Source organism: Syngnathus floridae, chromosome 7 (assembly GCF_059516105.1).
Source record: "Syngnathus floridae isolate MCC-2025c chromosome 7, RoL_Sflo_1.0, whole genome shotgun sequence".
Taxonomy (NCBI): domain Eukaryota; kingdom Metazoa; phylum Chordata; class Actinopteri; order Syngnathiformes; family Syngnathidae; genus Syngnathus; species Syngnathus floridae.
In genome coordinates, this window is record NC_142419.1 from 7,730,795 (window position 1) to 7,755,711 (window position 24,917).

Genomic DNA, 24,917 nt, shown 5'->3' on the forward strand with positions numbered 1-24,917 from the left:
TCCATCAATATGTTAAAACAATACCCTATACGACTAAAAAAGAGAATGTAATTTAAAACAATGTAAAGCCAACATTACAGTATTCTACAGCAGGGGTATCACAGCTTCACTCACAATCTGTCTGAAACAGGGAATTGAGTAATGTTCAGCATACGAGTGTCACAGAAGCATGAAAAACTCCTGCTGTAGAATTTCAAAGGTAGCATAGCCTGCATCAGGAAAATCTGTTCAGTGCAAGTGCAAGCATCGTTTTTGTTAAACTTAGCCTCAAACTAACACAAACAAGAAACAAATGACAAATTTAATTTGTATTGGGGGGAGATAGGGCAGTTTCCAACCAAACAGGCTGTAGAAATAACATGGTCTCGAAAGAACTATTAAAAAACTATCTTTGGACTAAAATGGATCCTCAAAAAAACAACAACAAACTCTAAATAACTTGTTCTTATTCAAAAATAATGTAAAGACTAAAACAAAACTGCCCCAAAGCTGATTTACTATAAATACTGGAAAAATGTTTTAGGCAATATATGAGTATTGTCAATAGCTTTAAAAAAAAAAAAAAATAGAGATATTTTTTAATCATATACTTGAGTGTGTATCAGTTCTTATTGAGCCCATTGAACTTTACCTGTCCTACTACAACGCTGCAGGAAAGCCATCTTTCTCGCCCTCCCCATTGCAACTCACCCAAGCAAAATGCAGACAATGAATGGATGAATACAGAAAGATTGCAAGCAAATGTTTGGTCTTACTGGGCTGTGGGAGCTCTGTGGCCTTCCCATTTGAGGCACTAGGGGTGGGATCTGCCAAAAGAAAGGGCGCACAGGTGGTTTGACCAGAAAAGTTAGTTAATGCTGCCGCAGCGGGGAGGATGGAAACTAAAAGTGGTAAATAGAAGAAGTACAAGGTAGCTATGTTTTGCATGTGTGAAGATCAGCACATGCTGGTGAGTACCGAGATGGTCTATGCTGTTATTTTGCAGGTCTATTTTAAAAACTTGTAAGGTGGGACACTTGTAAATCAAGGTCAAGCTACATGTCTACCAAAAGGAAATGGAATTTATGAGTACCTGGAAAAGGAGATCCAGAAGGACCTATATTCTTTGCTGTAGAAACAAAAAGAAGATCAGTGAAAACATCTACAAAGAAGCTCATATGGTACAAAAAAAAAAAAAAATGTGACCGTCGTGTGCGCCTTCCTTACATGGCTTTCCATCAACGGTAGCACCGGTGCCACCCGGCATGGCAATGGCAGAACCATCAGGGAGGCCGCTAACTGCAGTGTGTGGGGTTGCTCCTGGCAAGGCAAGACCCACTCCAGGAACAGCCCCTAAAATAGGTGACCAAAAAAAAAAAAAAAGAGGAATTTTCCCTTGCATTAAATGTATCATATTTTGCAGCCATTGAAGCATTAGAGTACTGCACCTCCAACTGTTCCTGGTCCAACTCCTGCTCCTGCTAATCCTGCGCCAACCCCTGCTCCACCTCCTGTTGAGATTCCTGATGCAAATAATCAAGTCTATTAGGATTTGAAAAATAAGACACCTGTTAAATAAAATAAGTTAAAATGAAGCTGTGTATTATGTTATAATAATACATCTGGGGGAATAATGTGTCTGGAGTAAAATTGGTGTTTCATTTCCTGTACCATATTTAGCAGCTTTTGCAGCAGCACCAGGATATTGTCCACTTTCAGCTCCTCCGGGTAATAAACCAGGCACTCCTACTCCCGTTCCTCCCAGTCCTCCTGTTCCTAATCCTGCTCCTGCTCCTCCTATAAAGCACAATTAAGATAACGAAATACTACATTGAAACATTTTCAAACAACTATCAAGACAAGCATGAACAGTAAAATACAGTAAATGTGAAAATGACTGAATAAAATAACCTGTGCTATTCACAGATGACATTACATTTCAAAATTTTAGAGGTTGTTTAATTTAAATGAAATGCAGATGCAAATTGTGCTAACAACCCAGTTATCTTACGGTCACTTGCTCCCTGCCATACAAGGATCTAAAACAGTTGAAATGTATGGCTTCAACATGCAGTACTTCCACAATAACAATTACTACTTGTGGCCTCTTAGGAAATTACAGAAAGAGCACCCAAAGTCTATGTACCAGAATACTAAATAAAAGTGTGAATAGTGAAGCACAGATATGTGGTGGGTCATTGTATTTCAATGTATAATAAGTATTTCCCCTTCAGACCATATTTGGCAGCTTTTGCAGCACCAGCAGCGGCGGGGTATTGTCCACCTCCTGGTACCAAACCAGGCCCGCCTCCTACTCCTGTTCCTCCCAGTCCTCCTGATCCCCCCAGGCCTCCTGTTCCTAACCCTGCTCCTGCTCCCCCTGTAAACCAAAGTAAAGATGTTGGTTAAAATAAAAAAAAATCCAAATACACGATCATTTTAGTTTTATTCACTGTACCATATTTAGCAGCTTTTGCAGCAGCAGAGTATTGGCCACCTCCAAATCCTCCGGGAAGAAAACCAGGTACTTGGCCACCTCTACCTCCCAGTCCACCAGTTCCTAAGTGAGCGCCTGCTCCTCCTGCAAAGCACAACATTTAAAATGTATCAAATGTATCATTTCAACTTAAAACTAGACTAACATTTCCACATACATTTGATGATTTGCATTGTGTTTTATCCACTTTACCATATTTGGCAGCTTTTGCAGCAGCAGAGTATGGTCCACCCCCAACTCCTCCAGGAACAAAACCAGGTACTTGCCCACCTGTACCACCCGGTCCTCCGGTTCCTAACCCTGCTCCTGCTCCACCTGCAAACAAAACAGTTAAGATATATTTATCTCTACAGACATCTGAAGGGACAGTATGTATGTTGCATCTTTTATTTACCATATTTGGCAGCTTTTGCAGCAGATATATTTATCTCTACAGACATCTGAAGGGACAGTATGTATGTTGCATCTTTTATTTACCATATTTGGCAGCTTTTGCAGCAGGAGAGTACTGTCCACCTCCAGGAACAAAACCAGGTACTTGTCCACCTGTTCCTCCGAGCCCTCCTGCTCCCAACCCTGCTCCTGCTCCTCCTAAGCAAGAGAAACAAAGCATGTTGATGACTAAAATGGGAATAATGGCTACAGTACATTTATAAACGGGATTTGAACTATGTATAAGAAATTTACGTGTTCATTTTACCATATTTGGCAGCCTTTGCAGCAGCAGCGGCAGCAGCATTGTATTGTCCATTTCCAACTACTCCTGGCACCAGACCGGGCACTCCTCCTATTCCCGTTCCTCTGACTCCGGTTGTTCCTAACCCTGCCCCACCTGAATTTCATAATCATGTGAAATGAAACAAGTCAAACAGACATTCTTCTGAATGTACAATGTTTTATTTCCAGTACCGTATTTGGCAGCCTTTGCCGCAGCAGCAGCGTATTGTCCACCTGTTCCTCCTCCTGGAACTAAACCAGGTACTCCGCCTATCCCTGTTCCTGTTCCTCCCAGTCCTCCAGTTCCTATCCCTGCCCCCAGTCCTCCTGTAACCCAGGTTTCAGATGAATTAGGCATGCTTGTTAACTGGAATATCGGTTGTACACACAGATGTATTATTTGCTTCATTTCCTGTACCATATTTAGCAGCTTTTGCAGCAGCAGAGTATGGTCCACCCCCTACTCCTGGGACTAAACCTGGTACTCCCCCTATTCCTCCATGTGGTCCTCCCAATCCTGTGCCTCCTAACCCTGCTGCAGCTCCTCCTGTAAATGAAAATTAATGGAGAGGTTTGAAAAACTGTGAATGGAAATAATATCGAAATATGCATTATCGAATTTACTGCACGTATAGCCTTACCATATTTGGCAGCTTTTGAAGCAGGAGAGTACTGTCCAACTCCTCCTGGTACCAAACTAGATCTTCCCCCGACTCCTGCTCCTCCCAGTCCTCCTGTTCCAAACCCTGCTCCTGCTCCTCCCAGTCCTCCTGTTCCAAACCCTGCTCCTGCTCCTCCCAGTCCTCCTGTTCCAAATCCTGCTCCTGCTCCTCCCAGTCCTCCTGTTCCAAATCCTGCTCCTGCTCCTCCCAGTCCTCCTGTTCCAAATCCTGCTCCTGCTCCTCCTGTAAATTCCAATTAAAAAAAAAAACAGGAGTAGTATTTACGCTTTGAACATTTGCCTCCAGGAACGTTGACAGTATATTGCAACTGCTGAACAACCGGCCTTACCATATTTTGCTGCTTTGGCTGCTGGTGAGTATGGACCAGTGCCTGGATATCTCTGACCTCCTCCTGGTACTGCAAATGGTGCCCCACCTGGCACAGCACCTGGCACACCACCTGGCACTCCTCCTGGTACACCTCCTGGTACACCACCTGGTACGCATTTATACATGATTTCATATTGATTTCAAAGACTGTTTTGAAAATATTTGAATTTATGTAATTATATATCATGGTATTTGCTGTGGATATTGTCTACCACAACCATCAACAACACAACTAACAATTTGTGACAGAAGAGCACACCCATACCATATTTTGCTGCTTTGGCTGATGGTGAATATCCACCCCCTGGTACACCACCTGGAACACCACCAGGTACGCCACCAGGTACACCACCAGGTACACCGCCAGGTACACCACCAGGTACACCGCCAGGTACACCCCCTGTTAAGGAGACCCAAGTAAAGTATTTTGGATTGTATGCAAGCTGAAATGATTTTATACATGAAACGTGGATACAACTGTAACAAAATTTACAATTGGGGTACTAATAAAGAAACCTTCAACCTTGAACAACTACCCTCGATACAGTGAATCTGTGAAAGAACAACAGTTCCCATACCATATTTAGCTGCTTTGGCTGATGGTGAATATCCACCTCCTGGAACACCACCAGGTACACCACCAGGTATGCCTCCAGGGATGCCACCAGGTAGACCACCAGGGACACCTCCAGGTATGCCACCAGGGATACCACCAGGTACTCCACCAGGGACGCCACCTGAAAAGGACACCAAAGAAATTTAGTGTTAATTTTGTAAATACTGTAATAATTTCACATCTGCCTTGGATACAATTGCCAAAACCCCCAGCAACGAGACTCGAAACTGTGACCATTACAGCATTGTCCATACCATATTTAGCTGCTTTGGCTCCTGGCTGATATCCGCCAAATCCTGGTACACCACCGGGCACACTGCCTGGTACGCCACCGGGTACACCACCAGGAACGCCACTTGGTACTCCACCTGCTACACCTGCTGTCAAGAAGAACCAGATTATAATGGCTACATCATGGTGTGTACCCTGGCCACATTCCACTTGCGTCACAAAAACAACAATCATGACACTGCCACCAACATTGAGGATTATGACTAGCAAAGTGGTGTTATACCATATTTACTAGCAGCTTTGACAGTAAGTGAAATAATGATTAACTGTATGAATGCATTGCATGTTCTGCACATAGTTCACCTGTACCACCTGAACATACCAGGAATAACAATTAAATGCAACTGTGATGAACAGAGATGTATCCATACCATAAGAAACTGTAACAATGTGCACAACATAGCCAACATAGCTTCTTTGATGAGATAATATTGTATCTTGTTTGTGCCATCTGACTGCCAGCAATGCCAGGGTAGACCAAATTGTTACAAACAGATGGATGGCCATACCATAATTATTTGCTTTGGCTGCTGGTTGATATCCACCAAATCCTGGTACATTAGCAGGCACACCGACTGGTGCACCCCATGGTGCACCTGACAAACGCCCTGCTCCACCACCTGGAACACCACCTGTTAAGGAGAACATATAATGTGTATGCCACCAATTTTCAGAATTGTCAGCAGCAGAGCAGTGTTCATACCGTATTTAGCTGCTTTGGCTCCTGGTACATATCCGCCACCTCCAGGTAAGCCACCTGGAACGCCACCCGGTACACCACCAGGAACACCACCAGGAACACCACCACCAGGTACACCGCCTGGTACACCACCTGGAACACCACCTGTCAAAGAAACTCAGGTGAGATGTTTTTGGCTTCAAAACTGTAGAATTATAATCACTGTTATCTGCCTTGGATATCGTCCACCTGTGAAACAAACTTTATTATTATTGATGTTGCGGCCATCAGATTGGTGCCAATACCATATTTAGCTGCTTTTGCTGATGGGAGATATCTACTACCCCCTGGTACACCCCATGGTGCACCCCATGGTATGCCCCCTGGTACGCCACCTGGTACACCACCTGGTACACCACCTGGTACGCCACCTGGTAAACCCCCTGGCACACCCCCTGGCACACCTCCTGGGACACCACCTATTCAAAAGGATTAAGACAGATGTTGTCATTTCAATGAAGTCATACTACATCATAGTGTCCGCGGATAACGGCTGCCTCTAGTGCTACCAAAACTACCAGCTTTATGCCTACCATATTTAGCTGCTTTGGCTGACGGGAGATATCCACCACCTCCAGGTACACCCCCTGGTACACCCCCTGGTACGCCACCTGGTACGCCACCTGGTACGCCACCTGGTACGCCCCCTGGTACGCCCCCTGGTACGCCCCCTGTTAAATAGTCCAAGATTTTGACTGCATATGCACTACTTACTTGCACAATACTAATACTAGTACCAATACTAATAATAATAACATCCATCCATTTACCGCTTATTCTCACTACAACAATCTGAACACTAGCAGTAATGCCAACTATAAAAAGTTGTTAAAGGCAGAATAATTTCTATCAGTTATACCATATTTAGCTGCTTTGGCTGCTGGCTGATATCCACCATATCCTGGTACACCACCCGGCACTCCACCGGGTACACCACCTGGCACACCCCCTGGTAGACCACCTGGTACACCTCCTGGGACACCACCTATTAAAGAGGATCAGGACATATGTTTTTATTCCAATGAAGTCATGTTACATTAGTGTCGGCGGACAGCGGCTGCTTCTAGCACTACCAAAATTACCAGCTTTGTGCCTACCGTATTTAGCTGCTTTTGCTGACGGGAGATATCCACCACCTCCTGGTACACCTCCTGGTAAGCCCCCTGGTACACCTCCGGGGACACCTCCTGGTACACCTCCTGGTACACCCCCTGGTACACCACCTGGTAAACCACCTGGTACACCCCCTGGTACACCACCTGGTAAACCACCTGGTACACCCCCTGGTACACCACCTGTCAAGGAGAATCACGACAATTGTCGTTAATGACAGAAAGTCATGATGCATCATAGTGTCCGTGGATTGAGGTCACTATTGCCAGCTGCACAACATTATTGCCAGTTTTGCACTTACCATATTTCGCTGCTTTGGCTGATGGTAAATATCCACCACCTGGAACACCACCAGGAACACCACCAGGAACACCACCTGGAACGCCACCAGGAACACCACCCGGAACACCACCTGGAACACCACCAGGAACACCACCTGGCACACCACCTGTGAATATGAATATAAGGTTATAAAAGATAGAAACTATGAGTAGCACTGTTGTTCAATTACAACATACTGTAACAATAAATGTTGGACAAATTTTTAGTTACCATATTTAGCAGCTTTGGACCCAGGTCCATAGCCTGCTGTGAAATAGGGACAAATTCAATGTACTGTATATATTTATGTCCTGAATTTTTTTTGTAAAACAAAATCTTGGTTAGTTTATTTATTCTTTTATTATTTGACAAACTGTGTACAGCTGACACAACCAATATCATTTGAAAAATATTGTTGCAATTTCACTTGAAGATACGCTACCTCCTGGAATCTGCCCTGGATATCGTCCACCTGTGCCACCACCCAAACCACCTGCACCAGGACCAAATCCACCAGCACCACCAGCAACAGCACCAAAACCACCAGCACCACCCAAACCTACAGAAACGTAATGACAAATATAAATATACTACAATAAATCATACAAGTGACTCAACAATTTTTCGAGTATTAATATTTAAACGGTACCATATTTGGCAGATTTGGCCTGTGCAGCTGAGATGCCACCAGTGCCAACTCCTGTTAAAAAGGAAAAAAAAGTTAATTATGCAATATGATTTTAGCTTTCGTGCTCCCTGTTAGCAAATAAGAGCTTAGAATACCAACCAGTCCCAATAGGAAATCCAGGCTTTGAGCCGGGGCCACTTTTACCTCCCGGAAGTCCAGCTCCTTGATTACCAAAACCGCCGTAACCTGAATCATTGCAACATGACATATCATCAACAACTGCTTGATGTTGTGATTACGGCTAATCTTTTGACAATGAAACATGAGCCTTTGTACCAAAGGGAAGTTTTCCGCCTCCAGGTTTTGCTCCCTGGCCACCTGAGGGCAAATAAACAATGCTTGATGAGAGATATGGGATACACTGGAACATTAGGTAGGAAAACAAGTGTACAACAAATCATCTCATTCCCATTAGTGGCTGCAATAGTATGCCTCAAGAATCAACTGAGACAAGAATATTATGGCGCGATGCCAAGGCATAACAATAAAACAAGCACTAAACTAAATAGTTTTCATCTATCAAGAGCAAGGCAAAACTTTACTGTATAAATGGATTAATTGAATCCACCACTACATTCACACCTTGAGTTTTGGGTGATTTCAGAGGGTATCCATGGAACACTCCGGGCTGCATTTGCCCACCATAGCCTGAAAAGATAATACATTTAAACATGTTCGAAAGACAGACACAATTTATATGAATCTGAAATGAATAAAGAACCAACCTGCTCCTGCTCCACCCTGCCCCCCCGCTCCAACTGTAGAAGAAATATCAAATCATCCAGTCAGATGCATAGATGCTGAAAATAATCTTTGATTTTCTAAATTTGCCAAGAAGCCCCAAAGGCCACATTAATGCAAGACAGGACCAGAAAGAAGACTTTATGCAAGTCTGTTAATATGCAAATCATAAAAATGTATGATAGTCATTTAAAAAGTACATTAGTGCTGTTGGGCCAACTGTCAGATAACACAGAAATGCATGAAATCCTTGGAGAACATATTTATTCTTCCTGTTATGTAGAAAACCCCCCAGTCGATTTTCAATATAACTGATTATATACTCCTATGGTAAGTTGGCATCTTTTCTAACTTTGGGGAAAAAAGTGGGGGTATAGTGGACTAGTCACGAATCAATCACAGGGCCAATATAGACAGACTACGCCATATGGGAAATTTAGAGTCAAGAGGAAGAAGATTCTTACGGGATTTTTGATTGAGGCCATTGCCAGTGGCAACTCCTGGAAGAACTCCGCGGTTTCCAAATCCTGAAGCATCAGTCAGAAAACAGTTGCATTAGATTTTAGGGCAACACCTTTGTCTGCCAGTACTGGATCAATGAAAGCGACATACCATTTGCTGGTACGAATCCACCTTGATAAAGCCCTGGTACATCCACACCTGCCAGAACCAATGGTACAGTATTATTGTGTATACATATAAACATAGCAAAAGTTTGCCTGGGTCCATATGCATTCAAACCGGTTGGAATAGTAGATCAAGTTTTGAAATATATTTAATGATAAAGAGCTTCATTTTTCCTGATCTGCCCTCAAAAGTTTAGATGTTCTAGGGCACAGGTGTCAAACTCAAGGCCCGGGGGCCAGATACGGCCCGCCATATCATTTTATGTGGCCCGCGAAGACAAATTGTGCATCAAATTCGTGTGTCATTACTAGAATTGCAAATTGTCTTCATTTTTAATAATATCTTTTTTTTTTAATATTTGACCAGTTTTTACTCATCTGATTTGAAAATGATTTGTCAGTTTGTTTTGTAGCTTTTTCTGTATATAATATGAGGTGCTCTTACATTTATTTGGGTTGACAGTCATAATGGCCCTCCGAAAGAAGCTATGACTAAAATGCGGCCCGTGAAAAAAATGAGTTTGACACCCCTGCTTCTAGGGAAAGGGCCAAATTGAGGTAAGCAAACAAATTATAAAGGAACATCAGAATGGAGACGGTTCATCATTTGAACAACTGAGCTATAATTTTATGGAAAATAATGCGCAAAAGAATCCAAAATGGAAATGAAAACAAGGCAAAGTGGGGTTCAGCAGCAGTATTATTTCTACTTTTGGGAAAATCCAAACAAATCAAGGGTCAAACAGCCTCGTGGGATGGTTCACTTTACACATTTCCCACAGAAAACAAGAGCAATTTGCAGCGATTTCTTCTGCATTGATACATAGAAATAATATCCGGTCTGCCCATGAGCCTGAAGAGTAGATTATGATTCGATTACACAATACCTGGTACTTTAGAAGCTTTCTTTCCTGATCCAACAACAGTCCCTCCTGGCAAACCTGTCTGGGGGATCACGGGGCCTAGAAATAAGGACACAATGTCACATGAGGTGAGTAAGAAAACAATCATGTGAGCACAAGCCAAGGCAGTATTATACAAAGTTGTGTCTTGCCTCCAGCAGGAAGAGTTCCTGTTCCAGTTCCGGCTCCTGCGGTATAATGAAATGTAGTGTAGTTAGGAGAGTCATTTGTGAGGAGATCTGTATCTTTACTCTGTCAAATGTCAACTCAAAGACCTTCATGATCTAAAGTGACATGGCTGACTTTTACTATAATTATGGGAGGCAGCCGCTACGAACGTCATATCTGTGCTCATCAAATGCCTCATTTCATTGGCTAACCGCTCATGTGAGAACTGAGCTGTCAGCCTCACAAGTAGGGGAGTTCGGGCCTAGCAAAGACGCAATGGTTTATTTGTTCAACTCCTGTTTTCATTTTTAAATCTTAAATTCCACATACTTTGCCTGAATAGACGTTGCGCACTACCTGTAAGTATGTGGCCTCTGGAGATTTGTTGAGGAACGTTTTGGCAAAAGAATGCTGTTTTATCTTTGCTCTTTCAAGCGAATGAGATGTTATTCTGAGTATCTTCAAAAAAAATCCCAGACTTATTTGAGGGAAGTTTTTTTTTCTGCCAACCAATATTTAGGAGTAAGCTGGTTGCCAAAGCCCTCGTCATGAGTGGACCCAAGAGTCCATGCCTCATCAAGCTGCCTAATTTAAAATAAATCACACGGACATAAACATCACAGACAGTGAGGTCACTGCGGGAGTATGTTTCTGTCCAAAACGTTATTTTTCATGCTGATTTACTGTTAATGCATTTATTTTGGCTTTCTGTTATTAATAGACGAGAATGCAGACCATTAAAATCATTGTATCTGTGTTTGCATAGTAGTATATCATTGTACCAGCCGACATCGTACCTCCAAATGGTAGCAGATGGCCTCCAGCACCTGTAACATAGCAACAGTCTATAATTGCATATTTTTTGTTCTACACTCAACAAAGTGTTTGCTTGAATGAAATATAGTTGAATAACTTGATGAGATCCCACCCACCCATCCATCCATCCATTATCAGAACTGATTTATCCTCATAAGGTCGGTCTTAAGGCAGTAAGGTCAAGGACGCAAATTGACAAAGTTTCTTGCTGAACTGTTAAATAATACTGCTTTGTCAGTGTCAATAAAAATGGAGTATTATTACCAATGCAAAGCCAGAATTTTTAAATAGAGATGTACCTAATAAATTGGCAAAAGAATATATGCAGCACCTGTACTTTTTGCATTCCTGAGTCATGATTGTACCTCTTTTACCAGCCTTCTGTCCAGCTCCTGGGAAGATTCCACCGGGGACTCCACCATATCCCCCATAACCACCTATGTGGAAAGAGGAAATATGTGCTGTTTTACATTGGTGTTTGTTTTAGGGAAAATAATATACTGCCAACTTCCTAAATGATTACAGTACTCACCACCGCCGAGGCCTCCAGCTCCATAGCCGCCACCTCCAAGAACTCCGGTTCCTAGATTTCCATAACCTAACAAGATATATTTCAGAGTTTGAAAAACAACCAACAGAGAAACAAACTGTAAAACAATGATTTAAGGGTGATGTGCAGAGAGACGCGAAGAATTTAGTAGTCCCTGTGGGCCTAATATTGGTGAACCAGCCAGGCCACCTCACACATTGCTGTTCATTGCTCCAACAAAAGTAGTCCTGAGCTTCAGTTTAATTCAAAACATCATAGTAGGTCTACACAGGTAAGTTTTGTTCATGTTTAACATAAACATGAATTAATCAACGTAGCATCCGATTCATTTGACTCGAGCCTATTATTGAATCCAGGAGAGAACATTTATTGTTGTTGCTCAACAGACACAAACACGCTGAAGCAGATGAAGACCTTATGTGGTATTCTAAACACTTTCTAGGATCGAGACCCTTTAGCTTTTGACTTAACTTGTTGCTTAAACAGTCCAATTACAGCTTTGATCTCTTTTCATTGTGAGGAATACACATGGGAAGAGAAGACTATGAACTTGTCTCTCTCGCTGGCAAAATATCAATTTGAGAGAATAGCATAAACATGCAGGTACTGTATTTGAACAAGCTGAGCTGAGACAAGCATGCATGCGAAAGTATAAATATTTTTCAAACACGCCACAAAACACATAGTCATACTAACACCTAAAAAGGGTCTAAAAGTCAGGTTAGAGAGCAAGTGAATAAGGAAAGCAAGTTGAATAAGTCAGCAAGACGGACAGGATGAGACCTTAGAGTGCACCCAGTAATGCTTGGAGTGAAGGTAATGACAATGATTAGTGATGATGACGAGGAATGTGTGAGGAAAGCAACAGTCCACGATGAACCTTGCCAAAGGCTTGACAAACACACAAGGCATGCAACACGATCCTCTGTGCTGAGCTAAGAGTTCCTAAGTAATCTCCTTCTTAGACATGAAGTGTACATGCAGGCACACCTCAAAGTTAGCTTCAAGTCAAGAAGATGGAGAAAGCACTATTTAAATATTTATTAACTTTGACAGTGACCACATTCTACCTGAGGTTCAGGGCACAGTACTGCCAAAGGTCAGAGTTGTATCCCTCGGCTAGACACTTTATGCTATTCACCGTTTCCCAGACAGCTGAACTTTCTGCTCACCAACTAGATCTTTACTTAAATTCTGCTGTTCAATAAATGTTTGCAAATACTGCCCTTTGAGACTGTTTGTGATTTAGGGCTATACAAATAAACTTGACTTGACTTGACTACTGTATTGTCCATGGTAGCCTAAAATGGAGCAACCCTGTTTTTCGGAACGTAGTGCAAATGTAGCTTTACATCTGTGTTAAGCCACAGAGAAATGAAACATGGGTGTTATTCCACACGAGTAAGATGAAAAACAAATGATCATATGGCACACTTATTGTAAGATTTAGACTGTCATCTCCGATAGCACTCAGGGTCATCTCGCACCTGCACAGGAGACTTTCCTCTGGTTTGACATCACATGATGAGATGCAGACACACACAAGTGAGCCCAAAATGATGTGACTGATTATGAGTCCAGGCCAAGACTGGTTTCAGACAATTTTCTGACTTTGCTTGACAGTGACAAAATACAGTAAGTAAAATGAAAACCGTATCGATTCCCTTCGAAACTGCATGTGAATGAGGAATGACCAAAACACATGCAAATCTGCTCTCTCATGGCTCCAAGTTACATTTACATAGGTTAAGCTGGATGCAATTCATTTTGGGAGTCAGGGGGACAGTTCTGAAAAATAACTATTTGAGGGCTTGACATGTATCATATGCTTTATATTTAGGATATGAAGGCATTGAGTTTTGAACAAGCTCTCACTTTGGCGATATTTCCAGCACATTGTCAGCCCAAACAACCACATTTTTGTTGGACACGTATTATGACATGTATTAGGACATGAACTTACACAAACGAGGCCCTCATAACTTGCAGATTATTGGAAATATACCGTACGTCAGTTTTGTTTGTTGTCAATTAAGCACCCGCAGAAGGTTTGCACAATAGCCCTGATATCAAATCATTATTTTTCTTTGGTGTTTTTCCCAGTATTATTTCTGACAAGTTGAAGGATTTCTGTATACCTCCTGAATATTGTGGGTAAATTTGTACGTAACGCGCTCTAGGCAAAACAGCAAACCCATGGGACCACCTCCGCTGGATTTGGACAATGGACAGAACATCTCAACCAAAGGTCAGAGATCCATTCCAAGATGGAAGGGCCTGAAAGTCGATATTACACCAGAGAGTGAACAGTGGGATAGACTAATGCAAAGGTGAGCAATAAAGTGCTGTGATGCATCATAGGCTCGCTCCATTTAGGGTCTTTTAACACCGGACAACTTTTTTTAAAATGGATCTTGTTTTTATGGCTTAGTTTTTAAGGACAACTTGTTTTTTGGACACAAACAACAAACCAGCAGTGACGAATTACTCCCAGTTCTTGAATCAGTTTTAATCTAATCTCTTAACCTAATATCTACAGAGTACTTTTGGTTATGATAAGAATGATAATACTGGTATGCAAATGACCGTGTCCTCAGGCATTTTCATAGTTCAGTGTTATCGTGGATTTATTTTGATTCCCTTCCAAAATACTCAAAAATAAAAAGTTTTGGTTTAATAGATTGTTATTCTTTTAGATTTTGTAATGACTATTGATAAATGCACTATTATTGCTTGATGAATGGATGGTGAGATCGACAGATACATGGATAAATGAGCAGAGTTAAAAACGAGCAAAAGTCAAGATTCAAGCCATTGCTGTCCCCGAAAAGAAGTTACAATATAGTATATGAATGGAACACATGTAAGAAGAAGAATGTGAATCTTTGTTGTAGATAGAAGACTGACACTGGCCAGAAAATGTGGCTAAGACTCAGTCATTGGTCATGTTCTCAGCCCAAGTGATGGATACGAGCCAGTGTGAAAAGAAATATCTGGTTTCAATCTCACTCCTCAAACACCTCGTTCATTCTCCATTGGGGCGAGGTCAGACAATCTCGTTTGAGAACCAAGGGATACACAAGCCATTAATCAAAACACTGTCTTTGCTCCTCACTCTCCCTCCTTCACTCACTCTCTCTGTTTTTCTCCATTTTTCAAGTTTCCTCCTAACATGTTCTATAAGTTCATGGAGAGCAGACACAAGGTGTTAGCTGCATCAACAGGAGGGAGCCAAAGATGAGTGAGTGGCGGATGGATTCATTCACTGCTTCCCATCTCTTCCATTCCCCACTTTTTGCTCTCTGCTTTGTGTTTTCATTCAAAACCACTGAAGGTAGCAGAGCAGAGGACAGACCTCTGAAGTGTCTCAGATATTTCATTTTTCTTTTTTGCTTCTTAGTTTATGCTCTCTTAGCCTGCAGGAAAGCAACTAGGGACCATTTGAACTCATGCCCTTTTCATTCTGTCATCTCGTCTAGAAACCGGTGTTAAGAGTGCAAAACTGAGAAGTATGACACATACCGTATCTTGCCTGCGCTAACCATGACATCATTAACACCAAAAGGTGCGCAGAATGCCGAGACGTGCTTTGGCAATGTACACTGCACTGTAATGTGATGGAAAATCTTCTTGCTAACATCATCTTCAAAGAGTTGATGAATTCCCTGAAGACTCAACACTTTTCTTCGATTGACAAGTGGATTCGATTCATCGGCTATGGCCCCAAGTACATTTTCACTTTAAAAAATAAGTCTATCATTATGTCATCAAACCCCATTGTTATCATGGAATTTTCATGCTGTACAGCTTCCAAGTCGGTGGATGGATAGCATTTTTGTGAGGTGATGCAGGGTGAGCTGGATAAAAGCAGAATGATGTGAGGTGCTGTAGTAATTCCACATTGCGTGAGACACGAGCGCTTCCCTCGCCTTCCCTCTCCTCCCTTCTCCTGTGACCTCCAATTGTCCTAGTCACTTCCAGGTTCCCTTTGCTGTCACTTATCTGCCCCCAAATGTGAGACACAAGTTCGGATACATCTTGAATTAATTACATGTTCACACACTACTGAATATTTTGTCTCTTTCTTTACTCAATAGTGTGAGGTTGCCGACTTGGGCAGATTTCCTCCTATTGTTTTTTAATATATTTTTTCCTATGACAGCTTCCAAAAGTTACTATTTGTTGCCATAAGTGAGTAACAAAGTATACTTTTTTGTGGCGATATGAGTGATAGATTTGGGTTTCTCAAACTTCAGCTCAACCGAATTACTCCTGGGATGTAATGAAATATGTAACATTTAGCTTACAATTTTCAGATCCAAGGTTAAAGACAGAAGTCTGGCCTTCCAGTGTGGAATTTTATTTCAGCAATGCTTATCCAATGGCCTCCAACAAACAGTAAGTGTGAAAGTTTCTAGTTGGGAGCTGCGCTACTGTGCTGTTGTGTGATCTCGTCTGAGTTACAACTCTGCAAACAGCTTCATGTAAAATTATTCCTGCTCTGCTTTAATTACCTCCACAAACTAGTTTATTTTGTTGACTTGTTTATTAGTCTGTCTATGATAATATGACTAATACACTTGAGGTCATTGCAAAGTGCTGCTATTTTTCACACACACACTGGGAAAGACTCACTTCCCACAACAAACATCCGCACTTTGACTGAGCCCCATACACGGCACTTTCACACTTTAAATGAGCAATAACTCTGTCAGGGATAATGCATATGATTAATTAAAATTATTTTTGGCAAGGCATGAGAAAATACAATTCTAATGTGTGTTGGTGAGTTTTAATATTTTCTGCTGAATAAAGAGCAGTAATTTCAGAGCAGGGTGCCATAGCACACTCGTGCATTGTGAGAGCTCATCAGGGGTGCTGTGGGAAATCATCCAATTTCACTTGATTCTTTCATTTCTGCTTTAGGATTTTACCATTAGGGGTCATTTTATGTAATTGAACTGAACATTTGTATTTATTAATTACAAATATATATTTTTGCCAGTGACGTATAGGGACAGGCAGAAAGATTCAATCTTCTCTTCAATGGCAGAAGGCACAAATGACCTGTTTCCATTCATACAATAGATTAAATTCTGGTTTCATACAAGCAGAACAGCTTTCTGTTCAAATGATCGGACAAGAATTGCACACTGAGTAAGCCAGTTTGAGAATAAATTGAGAAGAGGTCATTATTTTATTATTAATTCTTTTTGGGGCATATTTGCTTTGTGGAGTGCTGTGAGAATTTTTGAATATAAAATGGGTGCCTTGGTGCCATAAAAGATGGGAAACACAGGTCTACAGAACAGGAATTTGATTTTCCACTCAGCAGTGTTGTCATTCCATCTGTGGCGACAGTTGTTGTTCCTGTTTGGATTTAAAACTGTACTAATTTGTAAACCTCGCATTACACCATTATCCATTGAGTCAATGATGTCATTGTTTACACTTCAAGTCATACAAAGCCCACAGCAGCAGACCGTACGCTTTCAACCACACCAGAGAGTTGGGCCCTTTCCTGGTTTTTGTTAGAACTGAGAGGATCTGCTACTCTTTATCCACTTTGAAGGAATGTCCTAGCTGCTCTGCCAACTCGGAGCCCGTGAACATGTCTGAGGAGTGTCTACAATTCAGTGCTCATCAACCATTTGAGCTTGGCATACAAACTTGCATCATGTTCAACAAAGGCATTCGGACAAGGCAGAAACACATTGCAAGCATTAGATTATGGAACATTTGAGGAGAAACATCACAGATTGGAGCGGCCAGCCCAGAAAAGATTAATTGTACAAACTATGAATCGGGTTAGAACTCTTGTCAAAATACGAAGCCTGAAGGCATGGTATGTATAGTTTTACAGCCAAGTGTGTTTCCTCTCCCAGATGGTCCACATGTGCATCTGACTGTCATTGCACTGAATACTTTTCCGACAAGTCAGGGTTGAAGAAAGAGACCAATGTTGGACAGGTCGGCTGCTAACATGGACATTGAAACAGTGACGCTGGATGCACAGGCTCCAAAGTATTTTGCAAGTTCTTGCGTCATAGGAAAAGTTGCGAACACGGTGCAACCAGCCATCTGTTGCATGTCACTGCTGAAATCATTGAGAAGAGAATACTACGAAGTGAAAGTATTTAAAAGATAAATTATATCATGAATGGTGAAAGAATATGACACCTTGATTGGCTGCGGAAGGTTAAAAGATCCTAAACCTGTTAACCTTTTTAAAAGCTGAGGAATCGATGGAAACATGCGAGATTCCATTGTGAGTTTTGTATCTGTTGTGCCTGCAGAGAGACTCAATCTACCCATCTATTCAGGAGCTTGGAGCCAATCCCAACAGACTTGGGGTGAAAGACAGACGACTTGTACTGGTCACTACTCAATTGCAGAGAATCGAGGGGCACCGAGTACAAACAAATCTGAAGTGCACAAAAATAGCTATTTGAGCCTTTTTTTTTTTTTTGGTGCATGTGCATTAGACAACATTCACCTGTACTCTGCCTCATTTAGCTCAGTTACTATGCAGAAGAAGAATATAATAGCCCAAAGCCTCAAACATGTATTTTAAATGCTCAGTTTGAAAAATTACTTTGGAACAAGTTAAAAATTAGAGTACTAATAGGATTCATATCTTAGCTGCCAAACTAACATGAGAGCCCATGTGCAATGTGCAACTACAGTTGCTGTAGACAATGGAATGGTTCACTAAACTGTAAACCTTGGCCAGAGTCCGATGGCTTTGTGTACATTTTTGTCATCTAAATATTTGCCTTCATTTGCATTTTGCCTTTGTAGTTCATAACACTCATTTAAAAATCAAAAGGTCCAATAGTTTTGACTGGGGAGTTGAGCCAGTTGTGGGTTTTGATTTACAATTTAAAAAAGCAGAAAGGAGAGGAAAAGCAAAACAAAACTCCATCTGTGTCTAAACAACCCAGGGACAATATTGCCAGATGGACAAGGACAGAGGTTCATACTCCAGACTTACTGGAAAACAAAAGCTGGAAGATTCACTTGACTTTGCCAAGGAATAGCTCATCAACTCACACAGGGTAGATCAGGCTAAGATGTGTAGCATGCAAAACTGATTAGTCACAAACAAAAACTAATAAAAGCCACAACTTAATGTTTATTCTTTTGCAATTTCAATACTTCTTGGCAATATTGGCAAAGATTATGGAGATGCGAAAAAATCTGATGACATCACTCAAGAAAACATTTTAGGAAACATCTTTTGCAATGAGCTGCTATGCCGACTGTGAGCTGTTTTTGGAACCTGACAAATGGGAAAATTACAGAAAAATTTAGACAGTAAATTTACTAAATTCCTTGTACTATATTGTCCTTTGAACTCCATGAAAAATCCTATAAAAGTAGTTCAAGGCGGATTGATGTTATAGTAATATAAGGTACAAAATACTGCACGAGAGTCTGTGCTTGACATTCCGATTAGTGGCTCAGCACTGCTTAAGTCAAATCCTAGAATTCTGTTTTATGTCCTCAACATAATTCACTATGGATGTGTCTCTATGAGCAGATGTGCTGACAAATTATGAGCCCTGTGAGGATCAAGAAGAAATTTGGGCAACGTAAGATGTCAGTCAGATGCATTCACATGTGCACAGGTCTGAGATGCACTAATGAAAAACATTCAAGGGGACTTGCATCCTGGCCAAGACCATTTTTTGGCGCAACATTCCGCAGCTCATCTCTAGCCGGCTGTCTTTTTGCAAGGGGATTATGTGCAAGTGTTGTGGTATGTGATCTGATCATTTCATTTGGTTTGCTGTACCTGTGAATGCTCCAAAGCAAGAGTTGAGGTTTGGCAAAAGGAGTAAATTTCAATTTTCAGTGACACTGCCAGAAAAGCAACAGTTTAATATTATGCTAATTATTGTGGTTGACATCTGCAGAAGTAAAGCTGCATCAAACGGTTCACGTATGCAGTTTTCCTGTCCTTGCCAGTTCTCATTATCCTTGCTTTCAGGCTCCCTCTTCCTTTCCCCCCACTGTTCTTGTGCTCAGCCCATAGCTAAAATGGCAAAAATGTATCATACTTCTTCAAAAATTTATCTTGATATGAGCCAGTCGGTTCAGAAATTGAAACAGGTGCTCTGGAACAAAATTGACAGAATGACGATCACAACGACTTGAGCACAGTAGTACAGTTCAAACTGTGTTGACTACTATATTTGATTTGAGCCATCTACAGTATAAACTCAGCAGGGAAGTCTGAAATGAAACAGATTCCAGATGTAACAACTCATGCCATTTTTGACCTGATGTTTTGTGACACTGCGTTGCTCTAGCCAGCATTTACACAACGAAAGTCATAAAAGGCTGACTTTCTACCTGTCATAAACTGCTACAGGCTATAGATATCAGCGACTACAAAAAATGGGAAATGTAAGTGTGAATGGGCTCACAATGTTAGAATCTAAAAATTGACTTGGAGATCAGAGGTTCAAAAACTGACCAATACCACGATACAGAACTAAAATATACAAATTGGGAATGTGCCATTGAGGCATTGCTCTTGAGCAACATGCTTGTTACATTAATGAAAGAACACTGGAACACTATTAATCCTACTGAAAGGGCCCAATCAGGGGTTCCTGACAATTTGGTTCAAAGATGACTGTAACCACTGAAAATAAATCCAATTTAACCCATGATTAGAAGTGACAGTGCATATGCCTGTTAACACTAGAGTCTTCCACTAACGGTCAGTCTGATTATGTCACACAATTTCCTGTCTTTACAGTATCTTCCTTTAATTTTTTTGCAAAAAAAACTTAATCCTATTACCTCGTCTCACTGCTTGAAAAAGACAGAGTGCTGCAACTGACAAATTCTGGGCAACATCGATTGAATCCACCTTTGAAAGTACACAGGATAGATGATGGCGTATAGTTGCTGCTCATCAAAAGAAGATTTCCTCCTGGGTCAAAGCTGTGTGACATTTACAAGTTTTTGCATGCAGCTATGTTAAAATTCTCCATAGTCACGCTGGCTCACTTCACCAGCTGTTGCCCTGCATAATAGTCCAGGTCAAACATGGAGCTTGCCAGTGGAATGCAGTGTCACTGTTGTTAAAAAAATGATTGGAACATTTTTCAATGTGCACAGGTACAGTATGTCAGGGTTTCATCACTTATTGTAAATGTTTCGACAAAGCCTGCCATTCATGAAAGAACCAAAAAATAGCAAACCTCGTATGAATTGCAAGTGTTGTTGCATGCCAAACCGTGAGAACAGTTAGTTACGAAGCTACAATGGCAATTGCAGTGGTCAAGTTATCAAAACATGATCCATCCAGTTATCCTCATTAGGGTCAGAGGTGAGCTGGAGCCTATCCCAGGTAACTTTAGTGCCAGTCCATCACATATAAGGGACATATAGCTAAACCATTTTTCACACCTATGGACAATTTAGTTTTCAATAAAGATAACCATGCATTTTTGGAATGAATCAAACCAAACGGAAGTAAGCACAGGTAGAACATGCAAACTCCACCCAGGAAGGCTGTAGCTGAAATTCTACCTCCTAACTTCAGAACTTTGAGACAGACATGCAAACTACTATTCTTTCATGCAACCCAAATTGATGCAATACCTGTCTTTTATTTACTACGCATTAAACAGCTGCAAACTGAAAAGCAACACAATATATCTCGAGTTTCAAAACAAAGGCTAACAACAAAAACAAGATAATAAAAACCAAAATCAGACCTGGAAAGTGCCCATTTTATTTGAAGAACAATGTAAATAATCCAGGGCCAGCAATGTTCTCTGTCTGACAACAAATGAACAATGTAAATAATCTGGGGCCAGCAATGTTCTCTATCTGACAACAAATCTACATTTTGAACCCTGTGACTTCTTTTTACTGTTTTGTGACTTTGAGGCATAGCAGCAAGCAACCTATGATGCAGTGTTTTCAATAAAAATGTTTTTTTTTGTGTGACAATGAAATCAAAGTGTACCTAGATGCACGTTGAGCATGCAATTGTGACAAAGTGTCAAGTGCTAGTTGACTGTGGACGAGAGGTGGGGTGCACTCCCCACTGGTCACAGCTGTTTTATTAAACGATGGTTACATTAGTTTTACTGTTCCATGTAAAAAAAAAAAAAAAATCATGTTAGCTGGCAAAGACTATTTCAGTTAGTGATCTCACTGGAAAAACATGTTGAAAGTTGAACAACACGACAGAACAGATAGTTCACTGGATGTTCTACTGAAAATCAATTTGACTGAATATTTGTTAAATGTTATGCATTTTAGTTGTCATCGTACTAACGGTAGCATGACCTAAATGTATGAAAAGTCTTGGCCAATACCTTCCATATAATCCCTGCCAAAATCAACTTCCATGTAATACAGCACTGGAAATGAGGTCATTTCCAAAAAGTGGCGGCCCTGCCAATCTCGGTTGAGGACTGAGGTGTGGCACTCCAGAGGGGCCATTCTGTTATCAGGCCTGTACGACATTGCTCGCTTCCTTATCTGTCCGAACACATAGAGGTATGCTCAGATTGTATCAGTAAGTGCTTGCGGAAATCAAACGACGGCCAAAAGTCGCTAAAGCTACCGGTGAAGTGTAGACAAAAATACAAAAATATTTATTGTTCATTACTGAAGAAAAGGGCTGTAGCAAATTTCAACTCTGAAGTTTCCAGATATTGTCGGGGACCGACGGTAAAAAAACATCGTCAGTCCTCTGGCACCATTGTTCAACAGGCGTGGATGCTCGGTTATGCTCTGCTAATCATCACTCACTAATGCAACAGCACGATATTATGTAAAGCCTCACCTAATCAAAATTCCTAGAACGTTCAAACTAAAGCTGCAACACTGGGTGACAATAAATTCACTGTAAATGGTCGAGAAAACTCCCACTCAACCAAAGTACAATACATAAAGCTTTTAGACTCAGTTATATGGTCAGTGAAGAACATCACATGCAGGTCGTCAGTCACTTGCCCAAATATTAAAATCTCACACCAAGGTTTTCTTGAAACAAACATACAACATAAGGTGCCAGTGCACAAACCAATGAGAGCCAAATACAAGACCTGTATCATGATTTTATGAGTTAAGATAGTAATGCTTACTCTTGGAATGACATTTATTTACTTATGTTTACTGTTATCTTTTGTCTTCTCTTTTAATAATGTGACGCCCTCATGGAATGCAATAAGGGAGACAAAATATAAGAAAGGAGAAAAAAACAAAGATTTTCTCAAATATGAAAAATGTTAAGAATTCTTAACATCGTACGAGCATATTGAATCTCAGATTGCATCAGTGTACCTAATATTGTGTTCTGTGCATCTTTGTTCCATTAATTGTTTAAGCTTACCTGGTTTAGGTCCTTTTCCACCTTGTCCTACAATGTGTTTAAAAAAAGATGCAGTTAATAATTTAGCCCATCTACCTTACAACTCCACGAAGTGAAGCACTAAGGATTAGAGTAGGTTAAGATTAATCATATTAGCACTAACTTTTCATGAGCACTGGCAACAGATTGTTGCTGATTAATTCATGTTTTTTCCCTACCTGCTCCAAGTCCTCCAATACCAAATCCAGTCTGTCCAACACCTCCTGGCACCAGACCTCCCGGGACGCCGCCTTGCCCGCCACCTCCATAACCACCTAAATGACAAGGTCGAACAGACACCGAGCGCTCTGTAGTCAGTATTTCTAACATCATGTCATTGTTCTTATTTTGTACTTTGGAGAAAACTGTGCGTGCGGCCTGATTAATCAGGCTTATTAACATTTGTGGTTGCGCTATTCAGTTCTTTCACAATATCCTTTCAAAAATAATTATTCTCTCCTTATAGTGACATTACACAGGATCCCAATTTGTTTCTCCAGACTTGACCTCAATGAAGCTGTTTTGATCTGAAACTGAACTTCCAAACAGGAATCCAGCTTTGTTTCTGTGTGGATGTGTTTTTTTTCTCATCACATCTGTTCTATTTAACATTGTGAGTTCAAAAACACGCTCCAGCAATTAACTTCTCAGATTGTGCTGCACCTGAGTCACATAACTTGCTCGATACCGCAAGTGTGAAATTAGCAAGACATTCACCTGAGGCAATTGCATTAGCTAGATGGAGGGCAGTGCTCTTCAGAGAACATCACAGACCCCCTGAGAAAGAATAAGCATCTCTTATTCTTATCATGTATGATGCAGCATCAAACCACTCAGGGATTAAAACCACACTGCCGACATCTTCGATCTTTGCGGTGACAGTATGAACCATGATGGCACTGTGCAGCCAATAATATTGTTGGTTTATCTCAAGGTGCTGCTTCTTATATGATACATTAAAAAAAAGTAACCATAAAAATATATAATCTTCCTTCAGAATTGGGTCCAAATATGAAACCAAACATGAAATCAAACTTCTGAAGGAGAAAAAGCATAAATGTTTTATTCCACTCACCTGCTGCTTTAGCTGGTTTATAGCCGGCGGGCACTCCTCCCGTAGACCCTTTTAAACCAAATATTATATATTTGAGTTATACCTCGTCTGGATGTAAAATGTAACAAACAAATACGGTTTATGGTTCATTTCTGTTTGTCGGGACAGACTTTTTCAGAACTTGATCATCCATATATTTTTACTATTGGGTATATGTCAAGAATGTCAAGTACAAACAGATGTCACAATGTGTGGCCAGTGCAGTTATCAGTCCAAGAAAGTGCACTGGCAGAGTGTAATTGTAAACGGTATATCATGAGAGGGAAAAAATGAGTTTTTGTGGCTTTGCAGAACCATATCTCACATTGCCAAACCATTTCCATGAAACTATACGCCTATATTACATTTAATTGAGTTGTAGTTCACTTTCATGCTTTATTAAATTCTTTTTTTTTTTTTATATGTATGCATCAGCGTGGTAAAATGTCTGACCCGCAGCAGCAGCATGTTTTAGCTGCCATGAGTTATGGCTGGTGTAGTTTATGATTCTAAAGTAGACTTGGAAGCTTTTGTTACCTGGAAAGAATCCAGTTCCTGGTCCAGTGCCTATGCCTGCACCAGGTGGTACATACACGCCTGCAACACACAGAAGCATAGCAAA

General features: G+C 41.0%; 1 protein-coding gene across 9 annotated transcripts in view; it reads right to left on the reverse strand.

The window, feature by feature from the left end:
- The window catches only part of elna (elastin a), a 37,390-nt gene that overhangs the window by 4,650 nt on the left and 7,823 nt on the right, over positions 1 to 24,917 (reverse strand). For 2 of the 9 annotated variants that reach the window (XM_088381191.1, XM_088381190.1), the window contains 42 exons: positions 24,833 to 24,892; positions 24,278 to 24,325; positions 23,382 to 23,477; positions 23,185 to 23,211; positions 11,799 to 11,864; positions 11,632 to 11,703; positions 11,248 to 11,277; positions 10,435 to 10,470; positions 10,268 to 10,342; positions 9,367 to 9,414; positions 9,219 to 9,281; positions 8,739 to 8,771; positions 8,596 to 8,661; positions 8,290 to 8,331; positions 8,113 to 8,199; positions 7,975 to 8,025; positions 7,768 to 7,884; positions 7,557 to 7,592; positions 7,306 to 7,452; positions 6,989 to 7,186; positions 6,751 to 6,876; positions 6,425 to 6,562; positions 6,227 to 6,310; positions 5,856 to 5,996; positions 5,662 to 5,784; positions 5,116 to 5,241; positions 4,824 to 4,982; positions 4,511 to 4,645; positions 4,205 to 4,351; positions 3,835 to 4,098; positions 3,612 to 3,740; positions 3,386 to 3,520; positions 3,177 to 3,308; positions 2,954 to 3,067; positions 2,669 to 2,791; positions 2,438 to 2,560; positions 2,216 to 2,359; positions 1,651 to 1,776; positions 1,428 to 1,502; positions 1,207 to 1,332; positions 1,073 to 1,108; positions 756 to 806 (listed from right to left, as the gene is read on the reverse strand). In XM_088381191.1, coding sequence (XP_088237317.1) covers positions 756 to 806; positions 1,073 to 1,108; positions 1,207 to 1,332; positions 1,428 to 1,502; positions 1,651 to 1,776; positions 2,216 to 2,359; positions 2,438 to 2,560; positions 2,669 to 2,791; positions 2,954 to 3,067; positions 3,177 to 3,308; positions 3,386 to 3,520; positions 3,612 to 3,740; positions 3,835 to 4,098; positions 4,205 to 4,351; positions 4,511 to 4,645; positions 4,824 to 4,982; positions 5,116 to 5,241; positions 5,662 to 5,784; positions 5,856 to 5,996; positions 6,227 to 6,310; positions 6,425 to 6,562; positions 6,751 to 6,876; positions 6,989 to 7,186; positions 7,306 to 7,452; positions 7,557 to 7,592; positions 7,768 to 7,884; positions 7,975 to 8,025; positions 8,113 to 8,199; positions 8,290 to 8,331; positions 8,596 to 8,661; positions 8,739 to 8,771; positions 9,219 to 9,281; positions 9,367 to 9,414; positions 10,268 to 10,342; positions 10,435 to 10,470; positions 11,248 to 11,277; positions 11,632 to 11,703; positions 11,799 to 11,864; positions 23,185 to 23,211; positions 23,382 to 23,477; positions 24,278 to 24,325; positions 24,833 to 24,892 — 4,155 coding nt within the window. The remainder of the gene's footprint in view (positions 1 to 755; positions 807 to 1,072; positions 1,109 to 1,206; positions 1,333 to 1,427; positions 1,503 to 1,650; positions 1,777 to 2,215; positions 2,360 to 2,437; positions 2,561 to 2,668; positions 2,792 to 2,953; positions 3,068 to 3,176; positions 3,309 to 3,385; positions 3,521 to 3,611; positions 3,741 to 3,834; positions 4,099 to 4,204; positions 4,352 to 4,510; positions 4,646 to 4,823; positions 4,983 to 5,115; positions 5,242 to 5,661; positions 5,785 to 5,855; positions 5,997 to 6,226; positions 6,311 to 6,424; positions 6,563 to 6,750; positions 6,877 to 6,988; positions 7,187 to 7,305; positions 7,453 to 7,556; positions 7,593 to 7,767; positions 7,885 to 7,974; positions 8,026 to 8,112; positions 8,200 to 8,289; positions 8,332 to 8,595; positions 8,662 to 8,738; positions 8,772 to 9,218; positions 9,282 to 9,366; positions 9,415 to 10,267; positions 10,343 to 10,434; positions 10,471 to 11,247; positions 11,278 to 11,631; positions 11,704 to 11,798; positions 11,865 to 23,184; positions 23,212 to 23,381; positions 23,478 to 24,277; positions 24,326 to 24,832; positions 24,893 to 24,917) is intronic. The other 7 variants (XM_088381192.1, XM_088381196.1, XM_088381194.1 and 4 more) reach the window with 7 other exon arrangements.